Source organism: Mytilus trossulus, chromosome 14 (assembly GCF_036588685.1).
Source record: "Mytilus trossulus isolate FHL-02 chromosome 14, PNRI_Mtr1.1.1.hap1, whole genome shotgun sequence".
Taxonomy (NCBI): Eukaryota; Metazoa; Mollusca; class Bivalvia; order Mytilida; family Mytilidae; genus Mytilus; species Mytilus trossulus.
In genome coordinates this window covers 1384370-1410817 of record NC_086386.1, presented here as the reverse complement: position 1 = coordinate 1410817, position 26448 = coordinate 1384370, and the positions used below count along the sequence as shown (strand labels likewise).

The 26448-nt window shown below is 32.1% G+C and overlaps 1 protein-coding gene across 2 annotated transcripts in view; it reads right to left on the bottom strand.

Annotated features, from left to right (window-relative positions):
• Window positions 1-1108: 1108 nt before the first annotated feature.
• The window catches only part of LOC134697320 (la-related protein 1B-like), a 35446-nt gene continuing 10106 nt past the window's right edge, over window positions 1109-26448 (bottom strand). Inside the window, exons 5-21 of one of the 2 annotated variants that reach the window (XM_063559521.1) lie at window positions 25752-25877; window positions 18206-18361; window positions 17636-17807; window positions 17064-17208; window positions 16494-16603; window positions 16165-16238; window positions 15255-15424; window positions 14854-14969; window positions 13864-14074; window positions 12106-12232; window positions 10042-10226; window positions 9011-9132; window positions 8398-8549; window positions 7688-7832; window positions 7331-7440; window positions 6741-6865; window positions 1109-6050 (exon numbers count right to left, since the gene is read on the bottom strand). In XM_063559521.1, coding sequence (XP_063415591.1) covers window positions 4992-6050; window positions 6741-6865; window positions 7331-7440; window positions 7688-7832; window positions 8398-8549; window positions 9011-9132; window positions 10042-10226; window positions 12106-12232; window positions 13864-14074; window positions 14854-14969; window positions 15255-15424; window positions 16165-16238; window positions 16494-16603; window positions 17064-17208; window positions 17636-17807; window positions 18206-18361; window positions 25752-25877 — 3305 coding nt within the window. In that variant the 3' untranslated portion in view covers window positions 1109-4991. Of the gene's footprint in view, window positions 6051-6740; window positions 6866-7330; window positions 7441-7687; window positions 7833-8397; window positions 8550-9010; window positions 9133-10041; window positions 10227-12105; window positions 12233-13863; window positions 14075-14853; window positions 14970-15254; window positions 15425-16164; window positions 16239-16493; window positions 16604-17063; window positions 17209-17635; window positions 17808-18205; window positions 18362-20827; window positions 20962-25751; window positions 25878-26448 lie in introns of those variants that run through there. The other variant, XM_063559523.1, reaches the window with a different exon arrangement.

Genomic DNA, 26448 nt, shown 5'->3' with positions numbered 1-26448 from the left:
CAAAAGAGAAAACTAACGTTGTCATCATTCAGTAATACATGACATCATAATGAACTAGGGAGTATGATTTCCATCTTGAAGGTTTATGGTCCAATGATTTCGTACTTCAAAGCCATCTGTAATACCCCCTTTATGAGAAATTATCATTTCTTGGTTAGGGTATAGGTATCGAAGTTAGGACGTAATTTTGAAAGCTCCAAATTGACCAATGAGCCATGAAAATTATATAATCCTGTATGTACACTGTTCAATAATTATCTACACCAAATATAGTGGACCTTTTAGTTATAGAATCTAAGAAACCCAACTAATTAAGATCCTACTGCTGCTCAACGCACCATGAAATGACGTCTTGATAAGGTGAAGCAAGTCTAACCAATAGAAACATCTTCCAATGATTCTTTAAACCAAATATGATCGTTTATTACTTGAAACTGAAAAATGCAAGGGATAAATAACAGTTGAGCCATAAAAATAAAGTCCAAGACAATGAAAATATTCCACTCAGAAACTTCAGACCAAAAGGGATCTGAATACCAAAAATATATTTAAGCCTTATGATATATGAAGCTTTATACAGAAAATACAGAAAGCTCTCTTTGCCAGATTAACATCTCATTCTAATCTAAGGTGAAAATGTTCCATTCTGAGGCAAATCAAAAATAGTCAATCTCACAATCCCTGCCAAATTTAACCCAGAAATATCTTCAACAAGCTGTTCAGCAAGAACTAAAGGCCTAATTCTTATGGGCCAACTAGAAAGCTTTGTCCTGATCAATAAAACAAAAACACTTCTTTTTCTGTTTTTGACATTTTTTTGTTTTTATTGCATGAGAAACTACTGCTACGAAAAATGCAATGATAAGCAAAAACAGAAAAAAATGAAATGGATAGTCCCATCCAAAAATGTATCAATATTATAATATATATATAATTATATAACAGAGGTCACAAGTTAAAGCACCTGCAGGTCAGAGGTCATGTAATGCCTAACTGACCTTTACGATAATTAATTATAAATAGGAAATATAACCATTCAAATCAATCTATACATTCACTTCAATTCAAAATAAGTATATACAAAAAAAATCGGGAAATGAAAATGTAATCTTGCCATTACAGATTTATTCAATAAATAAATTTACTCCTTTTGCACTTAAAATAGTCTTACATAAGTTTTTACTCATTTTATGCTGCTTTTTCATCATGTATAAATGTTAGAATTGCATTTTTTATCAATTACTCATATATGTTATTTCACAGAAATAGAACCAATTAAAATACATTAATGGCAGAACATGACCTCTTGATTCCCGACAGCAGTCAAATGACAGGAAGAAAATTGGAATGAAAGTTAATATAGTGCAATAATATAAGAAAATATTTTTACAGATTGATCGTCCTGATCAAAAATGTCTTCAAAAGGGGGAATTTATTACAGAAAATACTTTGACAATATCCTTTATAAATTATATACAAAGTTCCATTTCCCTTAGGTAGAGTTGACAAAGAAGATTTTGGAAGATTCATGCAGCGCTTTAAGTATATTTACATTCCTGACTTAATGATTTTCAGTTTTGCTGATGAAGGGTAATCCAGAAAAGTGCTTCAGATGCAATAAATTAAAAAGTATTTATTTATTTTTTGGAAAAGTGAGACTAAAATATCTTCAGTTTATTCATAGCTCCTTGTTTATCACAAAACAATTTCCCCAAAACTATTAATAGACATAATTACCTTTCAATAATAGACTGATTAGACTTTAGTAGAATAGATTGGAATTACTTTAAAAGAATAGAATGGAAATATCATTATAAAATAGCTCAATAAAAAACGTTTTAAAATGTAGGGCTCTTGCTTTAGGCAAAATAATTTCTACATATACTTAATGTTTCTAGTAAAACAGGACAACATGAGATACATTCTGTTTAATATAAAATTCATTCATTCAGATTAAATACTTAAATAATGCTGTACACTGATTGAAATAACTCACAATTATGCACATAATCACAGGTTGAAAAAGATTTTAAATTGCGACAACTATTAGAGACAAGACAATAATGATAATTAACTTATTTCATGTCCCATTAATAATCGAGGAGATAACTGAGGGAAAAAAATTGCCATAGGTTATGAATGAAGATGTTTTTATATTAATACAATAACATTGGAAAAACACAATTTCAATGTTGTAATTTAATGTCATGTGAGCGTGAAAATCTTAATTAGAATTTAGTAAAGTTGATTCAATATTCTAAAGTTCTAATTTTGAAACTATTTATAATTACAACTGTTTGAGCACCTCAGATACAACCAAAAGTTTGATTTAAACATAATCAAATGGGAACTCACTAGTTCTGTAATTTGTGACTGGAATGATTAATAATTTTAAGGCTTAATCAAGTAGCTTGTTCAGCATCTATGATTTATAACAATTAAAAAAAACAATTTGGTTAAAAAATCTTTTTTCTTTCAATTTTTTATTTACCTTATCAATTCATTCATTTATACTTTGAACTTTTATTTCATATATTTTTCTATCTAAATAGTTTTCAAATCTTATAGATGATAATTATACAATTTAAGTGTATTTACAAACAATATATATATATTACACACATTAACAACTGAAATAACAATAATAACAAGTAAAGCCACACATCAAAACTTGTACACAGGTCAAAACAAAACTCAATAACATGTCAAAACAAAAACAATAATGCAATCAATTTTCACAATCTGTTGTCCTGTTTATAGGAGATTAACTGTATTGACCAGAGTTAACACATCTTGTTCTCATGAGGAGAAATCATAGTATTAACAAGAATCATCATTGGGTAATAAAGTCTGATGCTGCATATTTAAAAAAACAAAAAAATAGAATCATTGCATGGCATGTTAGTCTCTTGGTGGAGTTTTCTGTAACATTCAGAACCATCATACAAGATCACATGTCCAGATGGTGAGGTTTTAAATTGTATACGAGAACCATTGCAGGGTCAAGACCTTACAGTGAGGTTTTATTGTATTAATTAGAGCCATCCCAGGGTCAAGGCCTTACAGTGAGGTTTTAATGTATTAATTAGAGCCATCCCAGGGTCAAGGCCTTACAGTGAGGTTTTAATATATTAATTAAAACACAGGTTCAAGGACTATCAGGAAGGTTTTATTGTTTTAATCAGAACCACCAAAGGTTAAGGGTCTATCATGGAAGTTTTATTGTTATAATCAGAACTATCACACTGCACATGATCTATTAGGGAAGTTATTTTGTATTCATAAGTTCCATAAAACAAGTAACATGACCTGGTAGGGAGGTTTTATTGCATTAATCAGAACCCCCACAAGGTCACATGTTTTCTTGGCAGGATCCTAAATGATGAACACAAGTTTGAGATGACCTAAAGAAAGAGTAAACCTGGTCTACGGATGTGTATAATATTAGTTCAGGTATCCTCAATGAAAAAAAACAAGATATAAAATAAGTAAACAAGGACAACATGCTGCCAATATTTTGTCAAATTTAAAGTTTACACATGATTTCTGTTTCCTTAACAATACATTCATTCTCAAATCATATATACAAGATGCAGTACACCAGTTAATTCCTCACTAAACCAATTAACAACAGAATCAAGGGATTCAGATCAAATTATCTACCAATGGCAGCCATTATTATATCTACCAATGGCAGAGATTATTATTCTAAACAAATCAATAACATAATTCTTCTCTTTTCATATAATATAGAAAAGTCATGTCTTAAGAATTATGATGTCTGAATTTCCTCCAAAATTATCAACAATCATAAGATTCACAGGACACTGAAAGTGACTCTTTGTGTACACTAAAAACTCGAATAATAAAACATACATAACTTAACAAAATATCAATGAAAAATTGTTTTTAAAATTATTTCGCAACTACAGAGAAAAATCATCAGCAATTTCCTTGATTCGAAATGTAATCTAGAGAAATAATCAAATTGCTTCATTTTAAATCAATTAGCATTAAAACAATTAATATAAAAAGACTACTGATATTCTAGTCTGATTAAGATGAAAATAAATGTATCAACTAACAATGTTATGAAAATAAAACTGTTTTAATATCGAAAACAAGATAAAATGGTTGCCATGACAATCATATTGACCTGAATAAAGATAAAATAGTTGCTACAACAACAAAGCTATAAAACAGACTAGTAGAAATGTTTACAACAAATGCATAGATATGAAAGACTTCGTGATGAATCCACACCCTTATCGTCAAATAAAACACTATTGAATATTACAATCAGAACACATATGCTAGAAAAATGTCTTTCTATTTTAATGATGGTTTAAACAGAATTTCCTTACAATTTTTCTTTGTTTTCTGTGTCATATTTAGTATGCTTACTTTCAATCTCAACTCTCTTCTGTTTCAGCCAATTTAAAAAGTCATTTATTTTATCTTTTTTTTTTTTAAATATTTTAGAAATTAATACAAATTGATGCCCGGCAATAAGTATGCCAATAATTTTCAAACACATATAAATATATATCAAAACAAGTTTCAAAAGGTTTGGAAGTTATATTATAAAATTGTATTACAAACATCTAAGAAGATAACATGATGCCGTCTCCATTGATGTTGACACAGTATTTGTAAACTAGAAACATTGTAACCAGATTGAAGTTACAGTTTAACAATTATAAAATTACTATGGTGATTATAATATATAATTCCCATTGAAATATGATAGAAATGATAAAAAAAAAAAAGAAGCATCAATTAACTTTTTTTTTAGTAATTTTTTATCTTTTTTGAATTTTTTTTTTGCTTGATAAATTAGCCACGCACACAATACAATTATTGTTAACAATGTAATACAATTATTGTCAATGTAATACAATTATTAACACTTTGTAATACAGTTAACACTTTGTAATGATTATTGTTAATGCTCTGTAAAACAACTATTGTCTAAATCTGTATTCCAATACTTATTCTTTCCCGACTTGTGATTTTGATTGAACAGACTTGGCTGTTTCTGTGTCCTTTCCTGTTTTATTTGACTGTTGGGTTTTAGTTGTATCTGCCTTATTTGACTGTTGGGTTTTAGACATATCTGTGTCCTTTGCTGTTGACTGTTGGGTTTTATCTGATAGTTTTGAATCTTTGGCAGTGGGGCTTTGTGGTGTTGTTGGTTTTGAGGCAGATTTTAAATCTGATGGTTTAACACTAGATGGGTGTTTGGAATCGCCACTTTGTGAGGTTTTTGAATCGGTAAATTTCCCCCCTGTTTTTGAAGTAGCAGGTTTTGCACTATTTGGTTTAGAATATGTTCCACCATGCCTTGGTGGTTCGGCTCTGTTAAATGATTTAGTTTGATGTGGTCGACCACTATCTTTACCAGCAGATTTATTTACACCAGAATCTTTAGACATCTTGACATCACTTGATTTAGATGAATGGGATTCAGCTGGTTTAGAAGATTCCTTATCACTCACTTTTGATAAATGTGAATCTCGTCCAGATGACTTAGTCGACTGTGTCTCTACTTTAGCTGAATGTGAATCTCGTCCACCTGATTTTGTGGACTGTGAATCAGCTTTAGCTGAATGGGAGTCCCTTCCACCTGACTTAGTGTACTGTGAATCGACTTTAGCTGAATGTGAATCTCGTCCCCCAGATTTTGTGGACTGTGAATCGGCTTTAGCTGTATGTGAATCCCGTCCACCTGACTTAGAATGACTGGTATCAGTTGATTTAGTCACATGTGTTCCACTGACCTTGGCTGGATTTGAATCTTTCCCTCCAGGCTTAGTAAGTTGTGAATCTTTTGCTTTAATAGAGTCTTTGACACTGGTCTTGTCTTTTTGTTTATCAAATGTTTCTTTTCTACTCTGATCCGACTGGCTAGCACTATGTTTAGGATAAGACTGGCCCCTCTGACCCTTTGACCCTGACGAATGTCTTTCTCTTATAGAGCTTTCTGATATTTGTCTTTCCCGTCTATGAAGTTTGTGACCTTCACCTTTGTCCTGATCTGGAGGAAACATCTGAAAGATAAAACAGATAACATGTGACTTTTGAAAAGAAGGTGGACTTTCCCATTGTAGTCTAGTTTTTCTATAAAATAAAACCCAATGCTCCGCAGGGCGCAGCTTTATACGACCAGACCAAAAAAAATAATTTTGCGGTTGTATAAAAATTAGGTGCACAATTTGTGTTTTCACAACCGAATGCTCATAAAAAAGCCGACATCATAACATGTTGTTGTAAATTTTATAAGTATAAGAAGAATATTTAAAAGATACCAACATGTGAGAACATATATGAATACATCAGAACTGATATTTTATAGTGTGTCTTTTTATGTTGTGATGTTACAAGTTTGTTTCAGGTTGGGTGAAGATTGGTGCCTATTAAAACTTTTAAACAAGTTGCATTTATTTGCACCTGTCTATGCATTTGTTTGCACCTGTCCTAAGTCAGGAAGCTGATGTTCTGTGGTCCTTTGTCGATGTGGTTCACAAATGTTTCTCACTTCTCCCTTTAATATAGATAAGACCGTTAGTTTTTCTGTTTGAATGGTTTTACACTAGACATTTTCGGAGCCTTTATAGCTGGCTGTTATGTGTGAGGCAAGGCTTCATCTTGAAGTCCATACTTTGACACATAATGGTTTACTTTTACAAATTGGGACCCATACCACATCTTTTTATATCTATTTATATTTTCATACTCACTTCTATTCTGAAATCTTCCAGCTTTTTATATTTGGACAACCATTCTTTTAACTTTGGATGGACTTCCACATGTTTACGTGAATATTTAAGGAATGCCCAGAATTTCTCTAATCCATACAACTGACCTGTAATATTTCAGAAAAGGTTACAATTTCTTAAGCTCTTTTTCCTGAAAAACTTAACCTCTCTTAGCTTTTTTCTGTAATTAAATACTAAAAAAACAATTCTAATTAAAGAACTACATTATCCCTTGTCTTTCAACATATTTTATCTGTCCATGGGCAACAACTATAAGACATTTTTCATTTGAGTTCTCTCATAATTAAAAAAAAAATTGAGAACAAATATAAATCTTTGGTAGGACTCGTAGGATGTATGGATAAATCATGTTGCACAGAGGGTGATGAATTTTGATTATAATCAGTCACAACTAATTACTGAAATCTCATTTTAGCTAAATTTTCTACATTCTGCAACATCATCTTTTGAAAGAACTTACAAATGAATGGTACATTTATGTTTCAAACATTTTAACAATAGATTACTTTTAATACTTTTTTAATACTTTTTTACTTAAAAATTATATATACCTAGCTCATAGTCTCGTATTGTTTCTTCTTGGAAGTCTTTATATAATTCTGGTCTAAATCGTTTCTCTAAACCATAACTGAAGTACCGAAACAAACATTCAACACCATATCTGAAAAAAAATCATGTAAAATTATAACTAAGGATTGAAAAAAACATCTAACATCAAATCTGAAGTAAACTTTGGAACTGACAAAAGTATTTAGAAATATATCTGATATTTTAATCCTTGTGTCTACAGGGAAATGTTGCCTTTTATATCACCATTTAAGTCATAACAGACAAAATACAGAATCTGATAATCACTTTCGTAGACTACCCTAAAATATCATTGGTATGTTCCTATATGCACCACCTACCTATATCCTGCTATGGAATCTTCCACTGCCAACGTTTTGAATTCTTGGAACATTTTCTTGTTGAAATGTTGCCTCAAGAAAAATGACCAGAATCTAAAAAGTGTGTTCATTTCCTGTGACATACCGACTCCCGACTTTTTACGCTCTGAAAAATTAAAAACAAATATATATTTTTTATATAGCTCATAAGAGTGACATACTGACTCCCAACTTCTTGCACTCTGAAAAACAAACAAATAGTTTATAGTGTTTCTTGCTTTTATAAAGATTAGACATAGACCTTTGGTTTTCCCATTTGAATGATTTTACACTAGTTATTTGTGGGGCCCTTTATAGCTTGCTTTTTGGTGTGAGCCCAGGTCTGTGTTGAAGGCCGTACCTTAACCTATAATGGTTTTCTTTTATAAATTGTAACTTGGATGGAGAGTTGTCTTATTGGCACTCATACCACATCTTCTTATATCTACATAAGAAAACACACATACTTTTTTCTATTAAACACTGAAAGTCTCATAACTTATTTGACCATAAAATAAACATATTCTTTTTTTTAAATATTTTCAACACAATTACCTCCCCTTTTTATCAAAGTGTTCCTCAATAACATCACAAGTAAAAACACAAGTAGTCACTCATTGTCATCTCTACCAAGAGACAATTATAACTTTAAATCTGTTTAATTCTATTTAATCCATGTAAACTGCACAAACCTTTCAAACACTTGGCGTGGTATTTATGGTAAACATGCCACACAAAGTTGTTATCCTTTAGAAGTTCGTGTGACGGGTGATGGAATGCTGGGAAGGCGTGAGGTGTACTACTGTAACTACCGTAACTGGTCGATAACATTGCATCTGATGGACTGAAAATATATATCACAATTATAACTAACTACCGTAACTGGTTGATAACATCGCTTCTGATGGACTGGAAGAATCACAATTAAGTATTTTAATTACTATAATTTGTATGCATCTGATCAAGATTTAAATACTGACCCACACTTTGCTTACAAGGATCTGAACAACATATTTTCATCTATGTCACAATAAGAGAGCAATTTTTCCATTTGTAAAGGGGCATAACTCTAGAATGACAAAAGAAATGTTACCCAAATTCAAACTTAATCTGTGTTTTGTGGTAATAAGCATTTTGTATAAGTTTCATAACATTTGGTTGAGGCAGACTCAAGTAAGAGAATGGGGTCATACAAACATTTTTATAAAAGTTTTCTTTCTGCTTCATTGTAGTGTTGATAGATAGTATGATGACTGATCAGGATTCAGGAACTAGCTTCATCATCAGGACAAAGTTTATATTTACCTCTGAGACATAGAATTATTTCGAGATCTTGATGGTCGATGCTCCCTGGCGTCCATTACCCAGCCTACATGGCTTTCTATTGGTGGATTACTACTGTGGCGAGTCTTCTTCTTCCTTGGGGTCTGAAAGAAGAGTAAACATTATAAATTTGTGTGTTTACTCTGAAACATTTACCAGCACATTTATCGTGTGTTCAAAGACAAGTGGCACAGAACTTTAACATGTCAAAAATATCTGGTAAGCAAACAGCAGATTTACAAATACAGCTTTTCCTGTGCATTCAAATGAAGGTCTGCATATTTTATTTATTCTTCTGATCAGAGTCACATTGTTTATTAATGACAAATCCTTAACAAATATAAATTCAATATTCCTTTATTTCCAATAATTGATGTCCTCAAACATTATTAAAGAACAATGCAAAAAATAAGCAGATCTTAATTAATATTAGATTGATCATTCAAGTTCAACTTCAGCAAATTTACAAATTTAACTTGAATGTGCATACTAACAAATAAATCTCAATTTCTGCATTGAAAAACTATGGAAAGGTATTTATGCCACAATTTATGCCACAATATTATATCCCTTGATACTTTAATTTCATTAATTGAGAATCAATTTCATTAATTGAGAATCAATATTCCAGTCTTGACCACTGTAAAATTACTTTTCAGATCTCTAGTATGAATCATATAGTTTTTGCCAGACATATCTGATTGAACTTCTGCATGTCTGTCAAACAACTACTGTGGATTCATTTGTTATCCTGGGTATCAATTTTAGTGGACTAAGGAAAACTTACATGTACATGGATATTTAAATTTCATGTTTTTGCTGATCTGCATACAAGCCTTTAGAAAATGTTGTTTATTGGACATTAATTTTGTAGTTTACCTGTACCAACCTAATCCATGAAAATTAGTATCCAACTAATAATAACGAATCCACAGTATAATATGAACAGGGCTGCAGGTCTATTAATAGCCATCAATATGACTAACAACCACAAATATCAACATTATTCCTACCTGGGGATCATGAGGTCGTCCAGAATCTTTAACCACAGGATAAAATCGTGGAGCAATTTCTTCTTTCTTGCTGTGAGGTGTACGAGGGCCTTTCTCTTTCTTGCCCGGTGTGTCAGGTACATAGGCGGGTAAAGATCGGGCAATGTCTGGTTGAGCAATTGGAGGAGTCGTCACTTTCTTGCCAGCTGAAAAGTGTTAAAAATAAAAGTTAGGTTTCAAAACAGGTATTGGAAACTAAATTATTGTTCAATCATCCTCAACAAATCAATGATATTTTACTATTTTATTACTTTGAATTCATATATAACATATACAGTGAAACTTCTCAAAACCGGCCGCCCGTCGGACCATGGGATTCGGCCGGTTTTCAGGGGTGGCCGGTTTGTTGAATTTGAAATATACAAGAGTTACTTCCCTTCAATATAAGAGTTACTTCCCTTCAATATGTGTGCATTTGTTTTTGTTACCATGTATTGTACCTCAATCATAAAGTTTGTTTTGTTGTGTAAATTTAGCTTTGTATTCTAAATTGATTATGAAATAAATATTAAAACATCATTTGTATCTTTATTATTTTTTATTTTGCAGGAATAACAAATAAAATGCAACTGTATAACAAAACAGTTTAAATATTGATATCTTATGTTATTGACTTTTTATCATAACCGACCGAGCAAGGGCTGTATAGCCAGTCAAGGTCGTTAAAAACTTCCATTTGTTGTTGTTATCATTCATTAATCATCGGTACCATACGATGTTGATGTTTACACATTAATACACAAACAATACACAAGTATTTAAGCTGCCCTATTTAAAATATTTAAAGCGTGTAACATTAGTTTTTTATTAAACGTATCTGCAATGTATTTACAATTTAATTTGAAAGATAATTTGCCTAACAATTTTTTTTAAATGATCAAATAAAGTCGCCAAGCTAAAACATTTAATGAAAATTAACAATCATCCTTGATTAGCGTGGGTGAAGATCAAAATCTCTCAACCGATAATATATTCGGGTATTGATTTGACATTGACAGGTAAACACTACTCAGTGGCCATGCAGGTGTCTAATTGACCGGATTAACTTGTTTGTTTATACAACAGTATTATATATGGACTAATGATTACAAATGAGAAGGCCGGTTTTATGAGGTGATATTTTATTGATTTTGATTACACAAATACACAAATTACGGCCGGTATCCGGTTTAAAGGGGTGGCTGGTTTTATAAGGTTACCTGACCGTTTATTTACATACATGCCGGCCGGGACTTGAGGTTTTGGCCGGTATGAAGGGAGAACCGGTATTAAGAGGGACCGGTTTAGAGAAGTTTCACTGTATCAGATAAATGTTGAATATGTGGGACACAGATGATGCCCTCACTTGCCTATGATATTAAGTTTTGTGGTAATAAGTTTTGAGTACCAGTTTAATAACATTTGGTTGAGGCATAATAAAGTAAGAAATGGGAAACAAAATTCAGCATTTTTTTTCCATTTGTAAAAGGGCATAACTCTAAAATGGTTAAAGTGACAATAGTCAAAATTCAAACTTGGTGTTTTGTGGTTATAAGTTTCATAACACTCGGGTAAGGCAAACTAAAGTTCGAGAATGGAAACCAATTTTAGGACCTACAGACGTGCATACAGACATAGTTAAATTAGTATGGCGTTCATTATCACTGAACTAGTATATATTTTTTAGAGGTCAGCTGAAGGACGCCTCCGTTTGCAGGAATTTGTCGCTACATTGAAGACCTGTTGGTGACCTTCTGCTGTTGTTTTTATCTATGGTCAGGTTGTTGTCTCTTTGACACATTCCCAATTTCCATTCTCAATTTTATACAAGGGAAAAATTTAAAGCTCCTTCTGCACTGGCAGGGACAATTTTGACATTTGGCTTACTCGTGTAACAGATAGTTTTTTAAAGTCATAATTGGTTTCTCTTCCACAAGGCTTGACTTATACAATTCACACAAATGTAGATAAGCTCAAATGTTCTTACAACTTTCGAATACTTTTGTTCACTGGCAAATCCTTGATGTAACTGAACAATGTACTTACCTGCTTGTATTGAAACAGGCGGTGGAGGAGGTGGCAGTTTCTGTGCGGCCACTGTAGAATGTGGCATCAAGGCTTCATATTTTTCTTTAGTTATCACAGACACTGTACTAAATTTGCAGAAATCATCCTATATAAAGAATATAAACTGATGTTTTTACTAGAAACAATAAGATAAGATAATTTTTATTAACCAATCATGGTGCCCAAAATTTGAGCTATACAATCAAATGAATGAATTACAGAAAATGATTAAAATGATTAAAGTACATTTAGACAACAACAAAAAAACAAAAAAACAAATAAACACAAGAATACACATTTACACTAATTAACCTGATATAAACCAAGTTATTGACAAAACATAGTTGTTAATGGTGCCACTGTGACCTGGAGAAATTACATAATTCTTTATAGTACTAGGTCTGTGGGAGACAACTCCTGATCAATATGTGGTCACTTTTGTTTTTGATCATCAAAGATGACATCATTGTGTTTGTAACCATAAAAAGGTCAAATAGCTTCCATTTTGCAATAATTACATTAGATGTAAGTTTCATTATAATACGTTATTCTGATTGGCTAACTGTACATCACATGTTATTCCGTAAACAATTGCATTAGACAATAAAATTTATCATGCATAATGACACGAGGTCCCACAATAAAGTGCACAGGTGAATTGAATAAAACTGGATAAAAATCGTGTTTTCATGATCCTAGCTAAACAATGTAATTATAAGTATTGAATGCTTCTTTTTGTAACTTTATAGGGTTGTAAAAGCATTGACCGTGCGTACATTTTTTGAAGTACATACAGCTTCCACGCTTCATACAAAATGAACTTCAGTCAACGTTTTACACCCCAATAAATTTACAAAAAGAAGCATTCAATTCTTAAATATGAACTTTAAATCAAACATTAACAAGTATTTTAAAATCTAAATGACAAATGCAAATTTGGAGTTATCTTTCTTAGTTCATTATTAAGTTGAACTTGGTTGAACCATTTTAAATCTGAATATATATTAATATTCCATGTAACACTTGTGTAATATGTACTTTAACAGTTCACTTGACAGGTGTGGTTATTACATATAAACATCATTTTGTAATCTGAATATCTAATTATATTGTTAATAAATTGCCAGTCATTGGGTAGCCATAGTATCTCATAAACTTTTACTATACTGCACAAAGCAGGTATGAAATAGGCAGGGGCCCACAGGCCAATGGCCCCTAAAACTTGGTGTGGGTTACTGAAATTTATGCCTTTCTTGTATAGGACTATATATATGGGCTACAAATTTAAGCTGTGGGCTACCATTGCCAAAGTCTTAAGTTCTATCCCTGCAAAGTCAGTAACATTTTTTTTTTTATTGCATTTTAAGAAATCTTTTCCAAAAAAAGATCAAGGTGTAAAAATTCTTCATAGAAAAGAACATTGTGTAATAATTTGATACATTGTGTAAAAATTTGTTCAAAGCTCATTCTTTTGTACATAAATAAGGCTGTTAGTTTTCTGGTTTGAATTGTTTTACATTGGTCATTTCGGGGTCTTTAATAGCAGACTATGCAGTATGGGTTTTGCTCATTGTTGAAGGACTTAAGGGTGACCCATAGTTGTTATTTTCTGTCATTTGGTATCTTGTGGAGAGTTGTCTCATTGGCAATCATGCAACATCTTCTTTTTTTAAACATAACAAATTATTGTGTGGCATGCAATGATGGTTTTAGGAATAAAACTGTAAGAGTCCTTACCTCATTTTCCTTCTCCCAGAGATCCTGTTCATAGTAACAAAGTCCATCGTTGATTATTTTAGTCATTTCCGATGTCATTTTAGAACGTCGTACATGGTCCCCTGTCCTGTCACCCTGGGGATGTTTCCTCAGTGAGGGTGGAGTCTGTGTTACTATGAGAATCTTGTTTAATTCATCGTCACCTATTTCATTATCGGACTCATCATCAGACCTGCAATTAATATTAAAATAGACAATTATTTTGAGGGGTGAATATATAGCTTCTTAAAATGCAAAATTTCTACTCCTTTACAGGGAACCCTTTTTTCTGCAGCAGTCAATATTCTTGCACTTCCTCCCAGTTGACCCTATAGCAAAACCTACCCATGAATGTAAAGTTAACTTATTCTGGTAGGAACAATGAAGGAAATATTGGCCACTGAACATTGAATGGATAATCAATCAATCAATCATTTGTTTGTAATAACTTTTAACTATAAATTTGTAAATCATTTGTTTGTAATAACTTTTAACTATAAATTTGTAAATCATTTGTTTGTATTACTTTTACCTATAATTATGTAAATTATTTAGCCTACCTGATACATTTCACTTTTTTATTTCTCATTATGAATGGGGAAGATAGCACAATCCATTTACTGATAGAATACTTCATATTGTCCTTACTCTTCACTTACAATAATGATTATAATGAAATAGTATAGAGGTCAGACCACAATGACCTTAACTCTATTATAGGATGAAATTTCTGATGAAATTGATTTACCTGATGTAATGACAACTTTCAGAAACTTTTTCTTCAGATTATTGCTAAAACTTATCTTCTACAAACTGTAGGAAATTTTACATGGAAAATATTTTATCAAGAGGCCATCATCCTTAATTGATAAGTTAAACAAGCATTTTTTTTTACATTTGTATGGTTCATGTCAATTTAAGATATGAATTAAATAAACTGGAGAAGATTTTCTACTTTTAATGTTTACTGACCACTCAGAGAATTGATTTCTCCTTCCAACATCAAAACCTTCCATTTCTTCATCAAACATGAAGTCCAGTTCTTCTTGTTGGTCATCACTTTTCTTCCTCTTTTCTCCTTTTTCCTCCTGAAAACAATAATTTTATGAAATTTAATAATTTTACTATATTTTGAGATATCATGTTTCTTTTCTCCATATATTTAATGCCTGTAACAAGTCAGGGAATATGACAGTTGTTGTCCATTGGTTTGATGTGTTTAAGCTTTTGATCATGACATTTGACTAGGGACTTTCTATTTAGAATTTTCTTTGTAGTTCAGTATTTTTGTGATTTGACTTTACATTCTTAATCTTGAGATAATTCATTTGATTTTATGTTAGTGTTCTGAGAATAAAGAGGATATAACCCACCTTTTTCTTTGGTGTCCTGTCTTTTTTCTTGACTTGTATCCAGTCCCCTGTCATCTCTGGAGCACTAGTAGATAGTATATTAGGGTTAGGGTATCCTAAGGTATCATTGAACATGTCTTCGTTGTCAGACTTTGTAGTCTCATCATCTCCTTCATTTCCATCATGATGATCTGAAAATTAATCAATAGGTTTTGCCATATTATAAAAAAAATAATTATCATAAAAATAAGCATATATTTTCGTATAACTTTTTAAGCATACTATCAATAAAAGGAAATTAAAGGTATAAATAAACTAGTTTCACAGAATTTAAATTCCCTACAGTGCCTATAAATCATAAGCAGCCATGTTGTATTGTTATAGACATCTTAAATAATTATTTTTGAGGACCTTGATGTACCTCTCCAGAGTTCGCTAAAAGTGGCGGTCCTCTGGATTTTACTACTTAAATTTTGCATATTTTTTTGCATTTTGCATAGGACTGGCACAATTTTAGTATTTTTCAATAGAACTTTCTTCAAGGACCACCAGGGGGAAAAAAGATTTCACGAACTCTGCTTCTCACAATAGGTTAGTAATCAACATTAGCTTTGACCATATTGATTATGCAGACGGTCATTGGTCTTATTTATAACTATTTTAAAAGACTTTTTTGTATAATGTCATTTGTACAAAAATCAACTAGAAGGTCCAAGGATATATTCTTGAATAAAAACAATATGCAATTATGCAAAAGTGAGTTATATACTCCTATACATAACTACAAACACTAGTATATAGATTAGAGGTTGCTATCTGAAATAAGACTCGTCTCACTGCTATATAATAATGAAAGTAATAAGTTTTACCTAATACACACTTATTATAAAGATAGTATAAAGCAGGCCTTCCATAATGACCTTGGACTTACCATTATATACTGGTGTGAAGTTATAAGCTTTGCCTGGTACAAACTCTGGTACATCAGCATGTAGAGTTGATGACCTTGAACTTACCATTATATACTGGTGTGAAGTTATAAGCCTTGCCTGGTACAAACTCTGGTACATCAGCATGTAGAGTTGATGACCTTGAACTTACCATTATATACTGGTGTGAAGTTATAAGCCTTGCCTGGTACAAACTCTGGTACATCAGCATGTAGAGTTGATGACCTTGAACTTACCATTATATACTGGTGTGAAGTTATAAGCCTTGCCTGGTACAAACTCTGGTACATCAGCATGTAGAGTTGATGACACTGGAAGTCCTATAGGAGGGGCCTCTATCGGCCATTTGTCAGGAGTAATTCGACCTCTAACCTTCAACGCATCCTCTGGTACTTCCAATACCTCACTTTCTTTCAAAGACTGAAATAATGAATAAATCAAACTTTAATATATAGTAAGGTCCATATAACAACCTAATAACAAAATCTAGGTCACCAGACCACCCGCATTGCTACAGAATTATCCTGTCCCATTGAGTAAAACCTTCACAGCAAGTGCTACATTCTGATTCAAGACCATGACTTACTCTTAAACTAGTCAAATTTCTCTTTGTTCCCCTTAGGTGTGATGTGTTTCCCCCCCCCCCCCCCCCCCCCTCCAAAACAACAAGAGCTACATGCTGAGTTAGAGCCTCAAGAAATCAGAACTAGCAAAAAATGTAACATTTTGAGTAACATGGGTATCCAGCTATCTTCCAACAACTGAGGAGGAATATAGTGGTACTTTTCCCATTACAATAGATATTATGTTCTGAGATGAACTAGGATCTGTCAATTCATATCTAGCAGTTTTTATCATCAAGGAAGCAAGTTAAAATTACCTTAATTATAAGTGCTACATCCTGAGTTAGAGCTTGAACTCTGTGGAAACTTGCTATGAGACTGATAGGAAGCCAGCCTTCTTTGTCCATTCTCCTTCTTAAGAAGAAATCTCTCTGTAAATTGTCTTCACTGAAGTAGTATTCTCTGTAAACATACAAACAGCAAATTCATTTCTATAATGTCATACAAGTTTGAAGAGGTGCAACAACTTATAGAGGCAGTTTTAGAAATTCACTTACATTCTTTAAATGCATAAACAATATTTTACAATTACCCATTATTACTTTTTGAAACACCCCCGAGTCGTTATGGTGTACAACTACCGAATTACAGTGCATCACGTCTGATATCATACAAAAAAGAATATCAAGTTGTACACCTTCTTTTCCAGACCTTTAAATGAAACATGTCTTGGGACAATTATGTTTAAAATTGAGGTACTCTTGGGACAATTATGTTTAAAATTGAGGTAATCTTGAGACAATTATGTTTAAAATTGAGGTATCCTTGAGACAATTATGTTTAAAATTGAGGTACTCTTCTTAACAACACTATAACAAGAAACACCTACATTTGTTTTTTAACTAAATCTTTCAAGACAGTCTCATCAACAAACGAGGGGTTAAAATAAACTGTCCCTCTAAATCCTCCACCACTTCCTCTCTCAGTGGGCGGGGCTGAAGATGGCTCAGCATAAAATGTCTCATTATTAAATTCTGCACTGAAGTATTTCACATCTTGACCTATAACATAAAATGGAAGACAAAATTATAGAAACTTGTATGGATCAATTTAATGTTATCTAAAGTCTTCAAATAGATTGGTGTTAAAATTAATCTTGCTCAGGTGAAAACAATGGTAACTTATAAACTTTATATTAAAACAATAATTCTTAAGTTTCAGCACACAAAAAATCTAATTTAGCTTATTTAGATAAATTAAAATTGACTTCAAGACTATTTGCATGAAAACTGATGAACACATAAATAGATAAGATTGTAATATAATTTGGCACTTTTTTAAATCAATTTAGCTAAATTAGAAATTCAATAATATGCCTTATACTAGTCTACCATCAAATCAAAATATGTGGTCCAATATCCATTGTCCAAAGGATCTAAGTACTTTTGACAACACTAACCCACTAAGTCACCTGGGCCAAAGTCACGTCCTCGACCTCTTCCTCTGGCTCCACGGCCACGCCCTCCTCGACCTCTTCTAAAGCCACCAAAACCACCTCTGCCATCTCTTGGACTTGGTGGACGCATATCATCTCTCCAGTTTCTTCCATCAGGACCTACAATTATGTAGTGTATTGTATTACAACAAAGAACAGCTTCTTTTTGTTTGCAAATATTTCAAAAACAGGCACATATATATCACTATATTTCTTCAGAAAAGATTGCAAGAATTGTTCATGACTTACATTCAATCTTAGTTGTAAGGTTTTTTTGTGAAACCCATTCCTGGGCCGTAGACTTGTCGTTATGCGTGAAGACTGAAATAGAAGCATGAAACAAGAAAGAGAAAGGACTATTGCCCCATCAGAACAGCAGTAAAGTTGTTGGTAATGTTGACATAGTGTAACATATGTAGTTATACATAACAGTCCTGTCATGACATTAAATGCCTCAGGTAAAACACAGAATATAGGTGCTGTACTATTGCAAATGTAAGTACAGTGAAATCTATATTGTTAGAATCAAGCTGTACTATTGCAAATTAAGTACAGTGAGATCTATATTGTTACAATCCAAGGTATTCTTTGATGTTTATCATTGCAAATGGACCAGTCATAAAGGACTAAAACCATGAGATTGTAAATGGACCAATCATAAAGAACCAAAACCAAGAGACTCCATATATACAATGATGCAACAGTAATTCAGTCTGTATCATTAGCCACTAGACCTATGCCCCAGACTAGTAAAATTATATTCTGTCTAGTAAGTATTGGCAAAACTTTGTTTAGACACAGTCTCTTTACCTGATGTTAATACCATGAGAAATATGTCTCAATACAGGTCCTTTGGACATGAAGATTTTAGGAGTCAGCAACATTAACATATGTCAGAATTTTACCAAGAGCCCTTAAAATAAAACTTATCTACAATATAGTCAAGTCTATTAAAGTAAGGGTGGTATTTCTTCATATAAATTCTTTTTTGATGTCTCAATAATACATGTCATGTATGCTCACTAAATATTTATCATTTTATTGTTAAAATTGATTTTTGTTTTAAATCTAACGACAGATGTGTTTCTGACATGTAATTTGTCATTTTTTATGTACTTATATCAGTGCGAACTAGTTGTTACTGGAATATAAATTACAATGGCATGTAGAGAATAGGTCAATGTCAAAGACAGCAACTAAATGACAAGAAAACATCACAGTGTTGCTAGATTTTTGAAATCTCAACCTTCCCCTTAACTAAAGCAATTTTTTTTAGTGGGAGATTGTTTCCAGGTACAGATTCAGGATTTTGTAAAAGAAAAAGAGGGCCCCAGTCAAGCTTATGTTTGGAGTAATACTTTAAAAACATATTTATCACACATTTAAAGTTCCATTTGAGGGCTATTCCCCATCCCTTAAGTCAGCCACTAGTTCCAGTTAGAAACTTTTCTATAATAATGTTAGTACACTTTTTGTCATAAAAATATAAACATTTGAAAAATTCTTACTCAACATTCTAAAACAATCCTCATTAACTAAAAGTAAAGAGAGCTTGAATGATACCCCAACCAACTCAACTCCTTACATAGTGATTTGATAAAGAAAACACCCAAATTTAATTTGGATTAAAAAAAAATCATCATAAGAGGTACACATTTGCAATGCAAGGTAGATATACAACAAAATATTTTTATAATTTTTATTAGGAATTAAAGAGAAATAAATACTATGTTTACAAAGTACAAATGTGTATGTGCCCTTATTCCGAAAATCTCTGACCATTATGTACTCAAAAATCTGGTTGAGACATTTCTGAACATTAAGACTGAAAAAAATTGTCACAAATTACCAATATATATATATATATACTATTTAGGACTTTTCCTGGTACAAGTATAAATATATAAACCTGTCACTTACAACAAGGAAAATCCTGTAAGATGTGTATTAACAGTATCACAAAAATCATGTTCAAAGTCAGGTACAAGTCCATTGAAAATTGACATACAGAAATGTAGAATTACTTTTTTAAATTTATTAAAGTCAGCATTAACAAAAAATCAAATGTGTTTAATGTTCCCCTTTAAAAATCATCAGATTATTTAATTTGGAATTAAAAGCTTTTTCAAACTTTCAATTAACATTTTTTTTCTTAATTATACAATAAATATTAACAAAATCTGTAATTTTACAAATTATAATTCCCTGAGAGATCTGACAATGAATTAAGACAAGATTTGATAATTTGTAGAGTTTAGGGTGTCCTTACAACACCTCTCTGACAGACATGACAGATATTATAAACATAGTGATAGACACATGGACAACATTAAGGACAAGTCATTGTAATTAACTGACACCTGGGCAGCAAATATTTACTTCAAGTCTTCACATCAGTGCACCTACATTTAAAGTGTTTCTAGAATAAAAATAAGCATGGGTAACCAAGTTTTAGAATATTTAGAAAGATGTCTATTAAAAATCTATATGCATGCAGTATGTAATTGAGAATATTGTAGGACGTGTTAGACCTGATCGTAATTACTGCCCACCTGACACCTCATCAACAAATGACGTGTTACGTACCTTTCGTAGGAACAAGATTTTGTAAGCCTTGATGATAGAGACATAAGGACATCATTTTATCTTAATTCCATATGGTCAAAATTCACTTTAGGTCAAACCAGCCCAGGTAATCATCAAATCATGACCTAAATGTGGTTTCCAAAACCATCAATCAGACAAAAAGACATAAGAGGGACCATCTCATACTGTCAATCATACAAAAGGGACCATCTCAAAACACTATTGTTTGTCCTCAGGGTGAAAATAAGAACATGCATGATTTATCTCCAGGAAATTATTTATACAAAATCACTTCAATTTAAGGCCAAACCAATTTCATTCACACTCTTGTTCTTGTACACATGATTTATGGTGAAGAAAGAAAAAAAGAAATGTGTAGTTTGATTTGTGCTGCTGAAACTGGAAAGATACAACTTTAATAAATACCATCTTAAATACAAGTCCCTGAAACCTCACCTTGTAAAAAAAATTCTGTTTCTATGTTTATATGTATCATAACTGCACATGTTTATGTTTTCCTTAATTTTAAACCTTTCTTATGTCATTTTTGTAATTTTTTTAGATGATACTTGAACAGTTTAAGTTTCCACCTATGTATTTTTGTTTTTGATATAATTGGCATAGTATAAAGATTAGGAGAAAAAAAAAACAATCTTTTCAGAGAAATATCTGATCTCTTGGAACATTTCATATGTTAAGGCCAAAAAAATATATATGTCTGTTTCCTGCTTCCAAGGCCAAAAAAACAGGGTCGGTAGGTCGGGATTTTTTTTTTTTTTTTAATTTTTTTTGCACTTCCTGTCAGATTTGCAGTCGGTTTTATGTCATGTTTGGTTAGGGTCATGTACCCTAAAATGATTTAATCCCTTTAAAAAAGCTTTAATTGAATAATCCTCCAAGTGCTGACGTTTTTAAACTCGTTTATTGTGGCACATTTGTGCTGGGAGCAGCCATTCTTTGTTTTGGCATAGTAAAATACGGATCTGGATCGGACCGGAACCGATTTTTTCCGGACCGGAACTGATTTTTTTCCGGATTTGAATAAAAAGATCTAGGGTCGGGGGGTTTGAGTCAGGGTCGGTCGGAAACAGGAAACAGACATATATTTTTTTTTGGCCTAACAGTTTCTCTCTTTCAAATTACATTTCTGCAAAAAATGCTAATCTGTGTTGAATCGTCATATAATGACAAAACCCCTGTTAATGGTTAATCAACATCTTTGTTTCAAAAACAATTAATCTTTAATATATATTTTTTCTGCAAAAAATGTAACCAGATGCTCCGCAGGGCATAGCTTTATACGACCGCAAAGGTTGAACCCTGAACCGTTGGGGCAAGTATGGACACATCATTCAAGCTGGATTCCGCTCTAAATTTGGATTGTGATTAAATAGTTGACACAGCATAGGTTTCTGACACAGAATGAATGTATTCAAATGAACTTAAAATTTTTGTTTTCTCTTAGAGCAATTCACTATGCTGTTGAATATTAATCCTCTCAAAAAAATGTTTGAAGAATTTTTTTTTTTATTTATGAAATTTCAAATGAGAAAAATTGAACCCAATTTTTTAATCACATCCCCCTTTCCCTTATTCCAAAACTAATTTCAATTAAAATATTCTAATGGAGTTTGCAACAATTACTACTCATTTAAATACATCATAAAATATTAAGATGTAAAAAAACTGCAAGTTATCACTGAATGGTAAAGATTATTTAAATTTATCAGTTGGTAGTAAAAAGTGAATATACATTGTATATTGTATATAACAACGATTTAAGTTGATTCTGGACAAAGAAAGATAACTCCAATCAAAAAAAATTCTTGCAGATATTTCTTGCTTACTATACTGGACAAAGAAAGATAACTCTTAATTAAAAAAAAAATTGCTATTTCACAATATTGTGAAATTAGATATTTCTTGCCATTGCGCAATACTGTGCAATTGAAAAGACTTGCTATTGCACAATACTTAATATAATAATTTTAGATCCTGATTTGGACCAACTTGAAAACTGGGCCCATAATCAAAAATCTAAGTACATGTTTAGATTCAGAATATCAAAGAGGCCCAAGAATTTAATTTTTGTTAAAATCAAACTTAGTTTAATTTTGGACCCTTTGCACTTTAATTTAGACCAATTTTAAAACTGGACCATAAATTAAGAATCTACATACACAGTTAGATTTGGCATATATCAAAGAACCCCAATTATTCAATTTTTGATGAAATCAAACAATGTTTAATTTTGGACCTCGATTTGGGCCAACTTGAAAACTGGGCCAATAATCAAAAATCTAAGTACATTTTTAGATTCAGCATATCAAAGAACCCCAAGGTTTCAATATTTGTTAAAATCAAACTAAGTTTAATTTTGGACCCTTTGGACCTTAATGTAGACCAATTTGAAAACAGGACCAAAAATTAAGAATCTACATACACAGTTAGATTCGGAATATTAAAGAACCCCAATTATTCAATTTTGATGAAATCAAACAAAGTTTAATTTTGGACCCTTTGGGCCCCTTTTTCCTTAACTGTTAAGACCAAAACTCCCAAAATCAATACCAACCTTCCTTTTATAGTCATAAACCTTGTGTTTAAATTTCATAGATTTCTATTTACTTATACTAACGCTATGGTGCGAAAACCAAGAAAAATGCTTATTTGGGTCCCTTTTTGGCCCCTAATTCCTAAACTGTTGGGACCGAAACTCCCAAAATCAATACCAACCTTCCTTTTGTGGTCATAAACATTGTGTTTAAATTTCATTGATTTCTATTTACTTTAACTAAAGTTATTGTGCGAAAACCAAGAATAATGCTTATTTGGGCCCTTTTTTGGCCCCTAATTCCTAAACTGTTGAAACCAAAACTCCCAAAATCAATCCCAACCTTTCTTTTGTGGTCATAAACCTTGTGTCAAAATTTCATAGATTTCTATTAACTTAAACTAAAGTTATAGTGCGAAAACCAAGAAAATGCTTATTTGGGCCCTTTTTGGCCCCCAATTCCTAAAATGTTGGGACCAAAACTCCCAAAATCAATACCAGCCTTCCTTTTATGGTCATAAACCTTGTGTTAAAATTTCATAGATTTCTATTCACTTTTACTAAAGTTAGAGTGCGAAAACTAAAAGTATTCGGACGACGACGACGACGACGACGACGCCAACGTGATAGCAATATACGACGAAAATTTTTTCAAAATTTGCGGTCGTATAAAAATTCTGTGAAAAATTAGACAAAAACATATTTCAAGGGCAATAACACCTATTAGTTGGGAATTGACTTTATCTATAACTGCTTAAGATTTTGAGATATAAGCAATCCACATATGATTGATTTATGTTTGTTGATAGATCCATACAATTTTCAAACTTTATTCACTATTAGAAACAAACAGGACAAATTTGGATAGTTTATCCTAGAACTTTCAAAGCCTTAATTTACAGATACTCCCTTTAACACAGGCTGGTAGCCAGGAATTTCCAAGGGGGGTTTGTTGGACTCACAAACTCGACTTTAACAGTCACAATTCGAACAGAACATTGACTTTAACAGTGCTTATTTGTTTTCAAGGGGGGTTTGTCCGATGTTTGACTCCTTTGTGGTTTCAAAGAATTTCATTCCATATACTGATATTTTTAGCAAATTTGACTTTGACCTTGATTAATTGAAACTTATAATATTTTCTTTCCCTCTCCTTACTTCTATAAATTTTATCCATCAAATGTTCTTTCAAGAAATCATCACAACTCTTACAACTTATACAGATGTTTATATAATTAGTTGGCATTCTTTCTGTCAGTATATTTGGTATGTGTCAGTAGTGTCACTGGTCAGCCCGGCAAAGCTAAGCAAACATAAGGAAATGCTATTTATTGACCCCAGAATTTTTTTAAAATCTAATACCATTCTCAACATTCTTACCATTGAGTAATGTTTTACAGATACATCGAACATTTATTTCAGCAGTTATCGTTGGTTAACAGAGTAGTATTAGTATCAATGTTGAAACAATTTATCTTTGAAAGATAAATAGAAAATTGATTTATTTCCATTAATCAATCATGTGTTGTGTCTGTCAACATCACACTTATTAATATGAATAAATGGACACATCTAGGACTTATTATTTTGGTCCTGAAATAAGCACTGCTTGTTGTGTTATCACACTGACAAACTTCCAACTTAACCTGAAGTCAAGTAGTTCATTAGTTAAGGAGAAAATAGTGATGGAAATTTTCAGACCATTCACCAAAATTCAAAGTATTGTCAAACCACGGGGGGGTCTCTTCCTATATAAAGGTATATACATATGTGCCGCTGGAATGGGCCTTTTTTTGATCCGTCAAATATATCAATGGGGTGCAATTTTACCGAGGAAATATATCAATAGGTAGTAATTGACCGATTGTGATATATCAATGGGTCATAAATTTCAGTTTGTTGTGCAACGATCTTCACTGAATTTCCCAAACTCTTTGTCATTAAAATTTCCACATCTGCTGAAACTTATTTACACAAGTTTTGATATTGATTAAATTTAATTACACTGTCACAATTAATAATCTTCAGTAAATTACCCAGTAGATATGGAACCTTTTGCACTAGTTGCTGATAAATATATGAATGGGTTATGATTTCGCTGTGAAATTTATGTATATGTAGGGATTACACAATTATTCAATATATGAAAGGGGGTGTTTTTAAAATCCCAGCTGCACACCTGTACCCAAAATCCCATGTTGTAGACTTCTTTGGTAAAAGTAAACCACAAATTTAAAATTAAGCATTTCTGTAGAATTGTATAAAATGTAGAATGGAAATGGGGTATGTGCCAAAGAGACAACAACCCAACCAAAGAACAGAAAACAAGACTTTGGAAATTTTGGCATGATAGTTTGGTCTGCATCTTACCTCTGATTTCTCCTCTACTGTCTGGTCTTCGGTCAAACTTTCCACGTCCATTAGGTAGTCTCCCTTGACTGCGACTTCTACGATTTTTTGGTTCAATATCTAATGGAACCCATTTCTGCTTGGAAGCTAAAAAATATTTATATTATAGATAGAGTAAAACTAATCAGTATGACAAAAGCTTTAATCTTTCCATTGTACATACACTCATACAAACTTGTTCTGTTCAGTTTTTTTATGCATTGCTTTGTCAATACTCATTTAAAATAATTGTTCCTTGTTCAAAGGTCTTTTCATTAATGGTTTTATCTTAAATGTATTGGAGTACTAGGATCAATGGATTAGCCTATATACTGTGGATATGTAAATTCTTTGTTTTGGCAAATTCTGCATACATTCCTTTAGAAAACCTGCATTTCGTTGAACATTTAAATTTGTGGTTCCCCCGTCCCCAAGAAATCCAAGAAAATTGGTATTTAACGAATATCAATGAATCCCCAGTACATGATATAAAGTTAGTTGGGGAGTAAATAAGGCAGTCAGGTTTTATTTTAAGTCTCTGTTCCTTCCCCCGAAATTTCACCAGCAATATGTCTGATGTGTAAAAACCACACAAAGTTTGAGTTATTGCTCTTTGAAGGCCTCAAGTGGCTACTAGAGTGAACATTTGTTGAAAGATGGACTAATTCTGACACTTCCA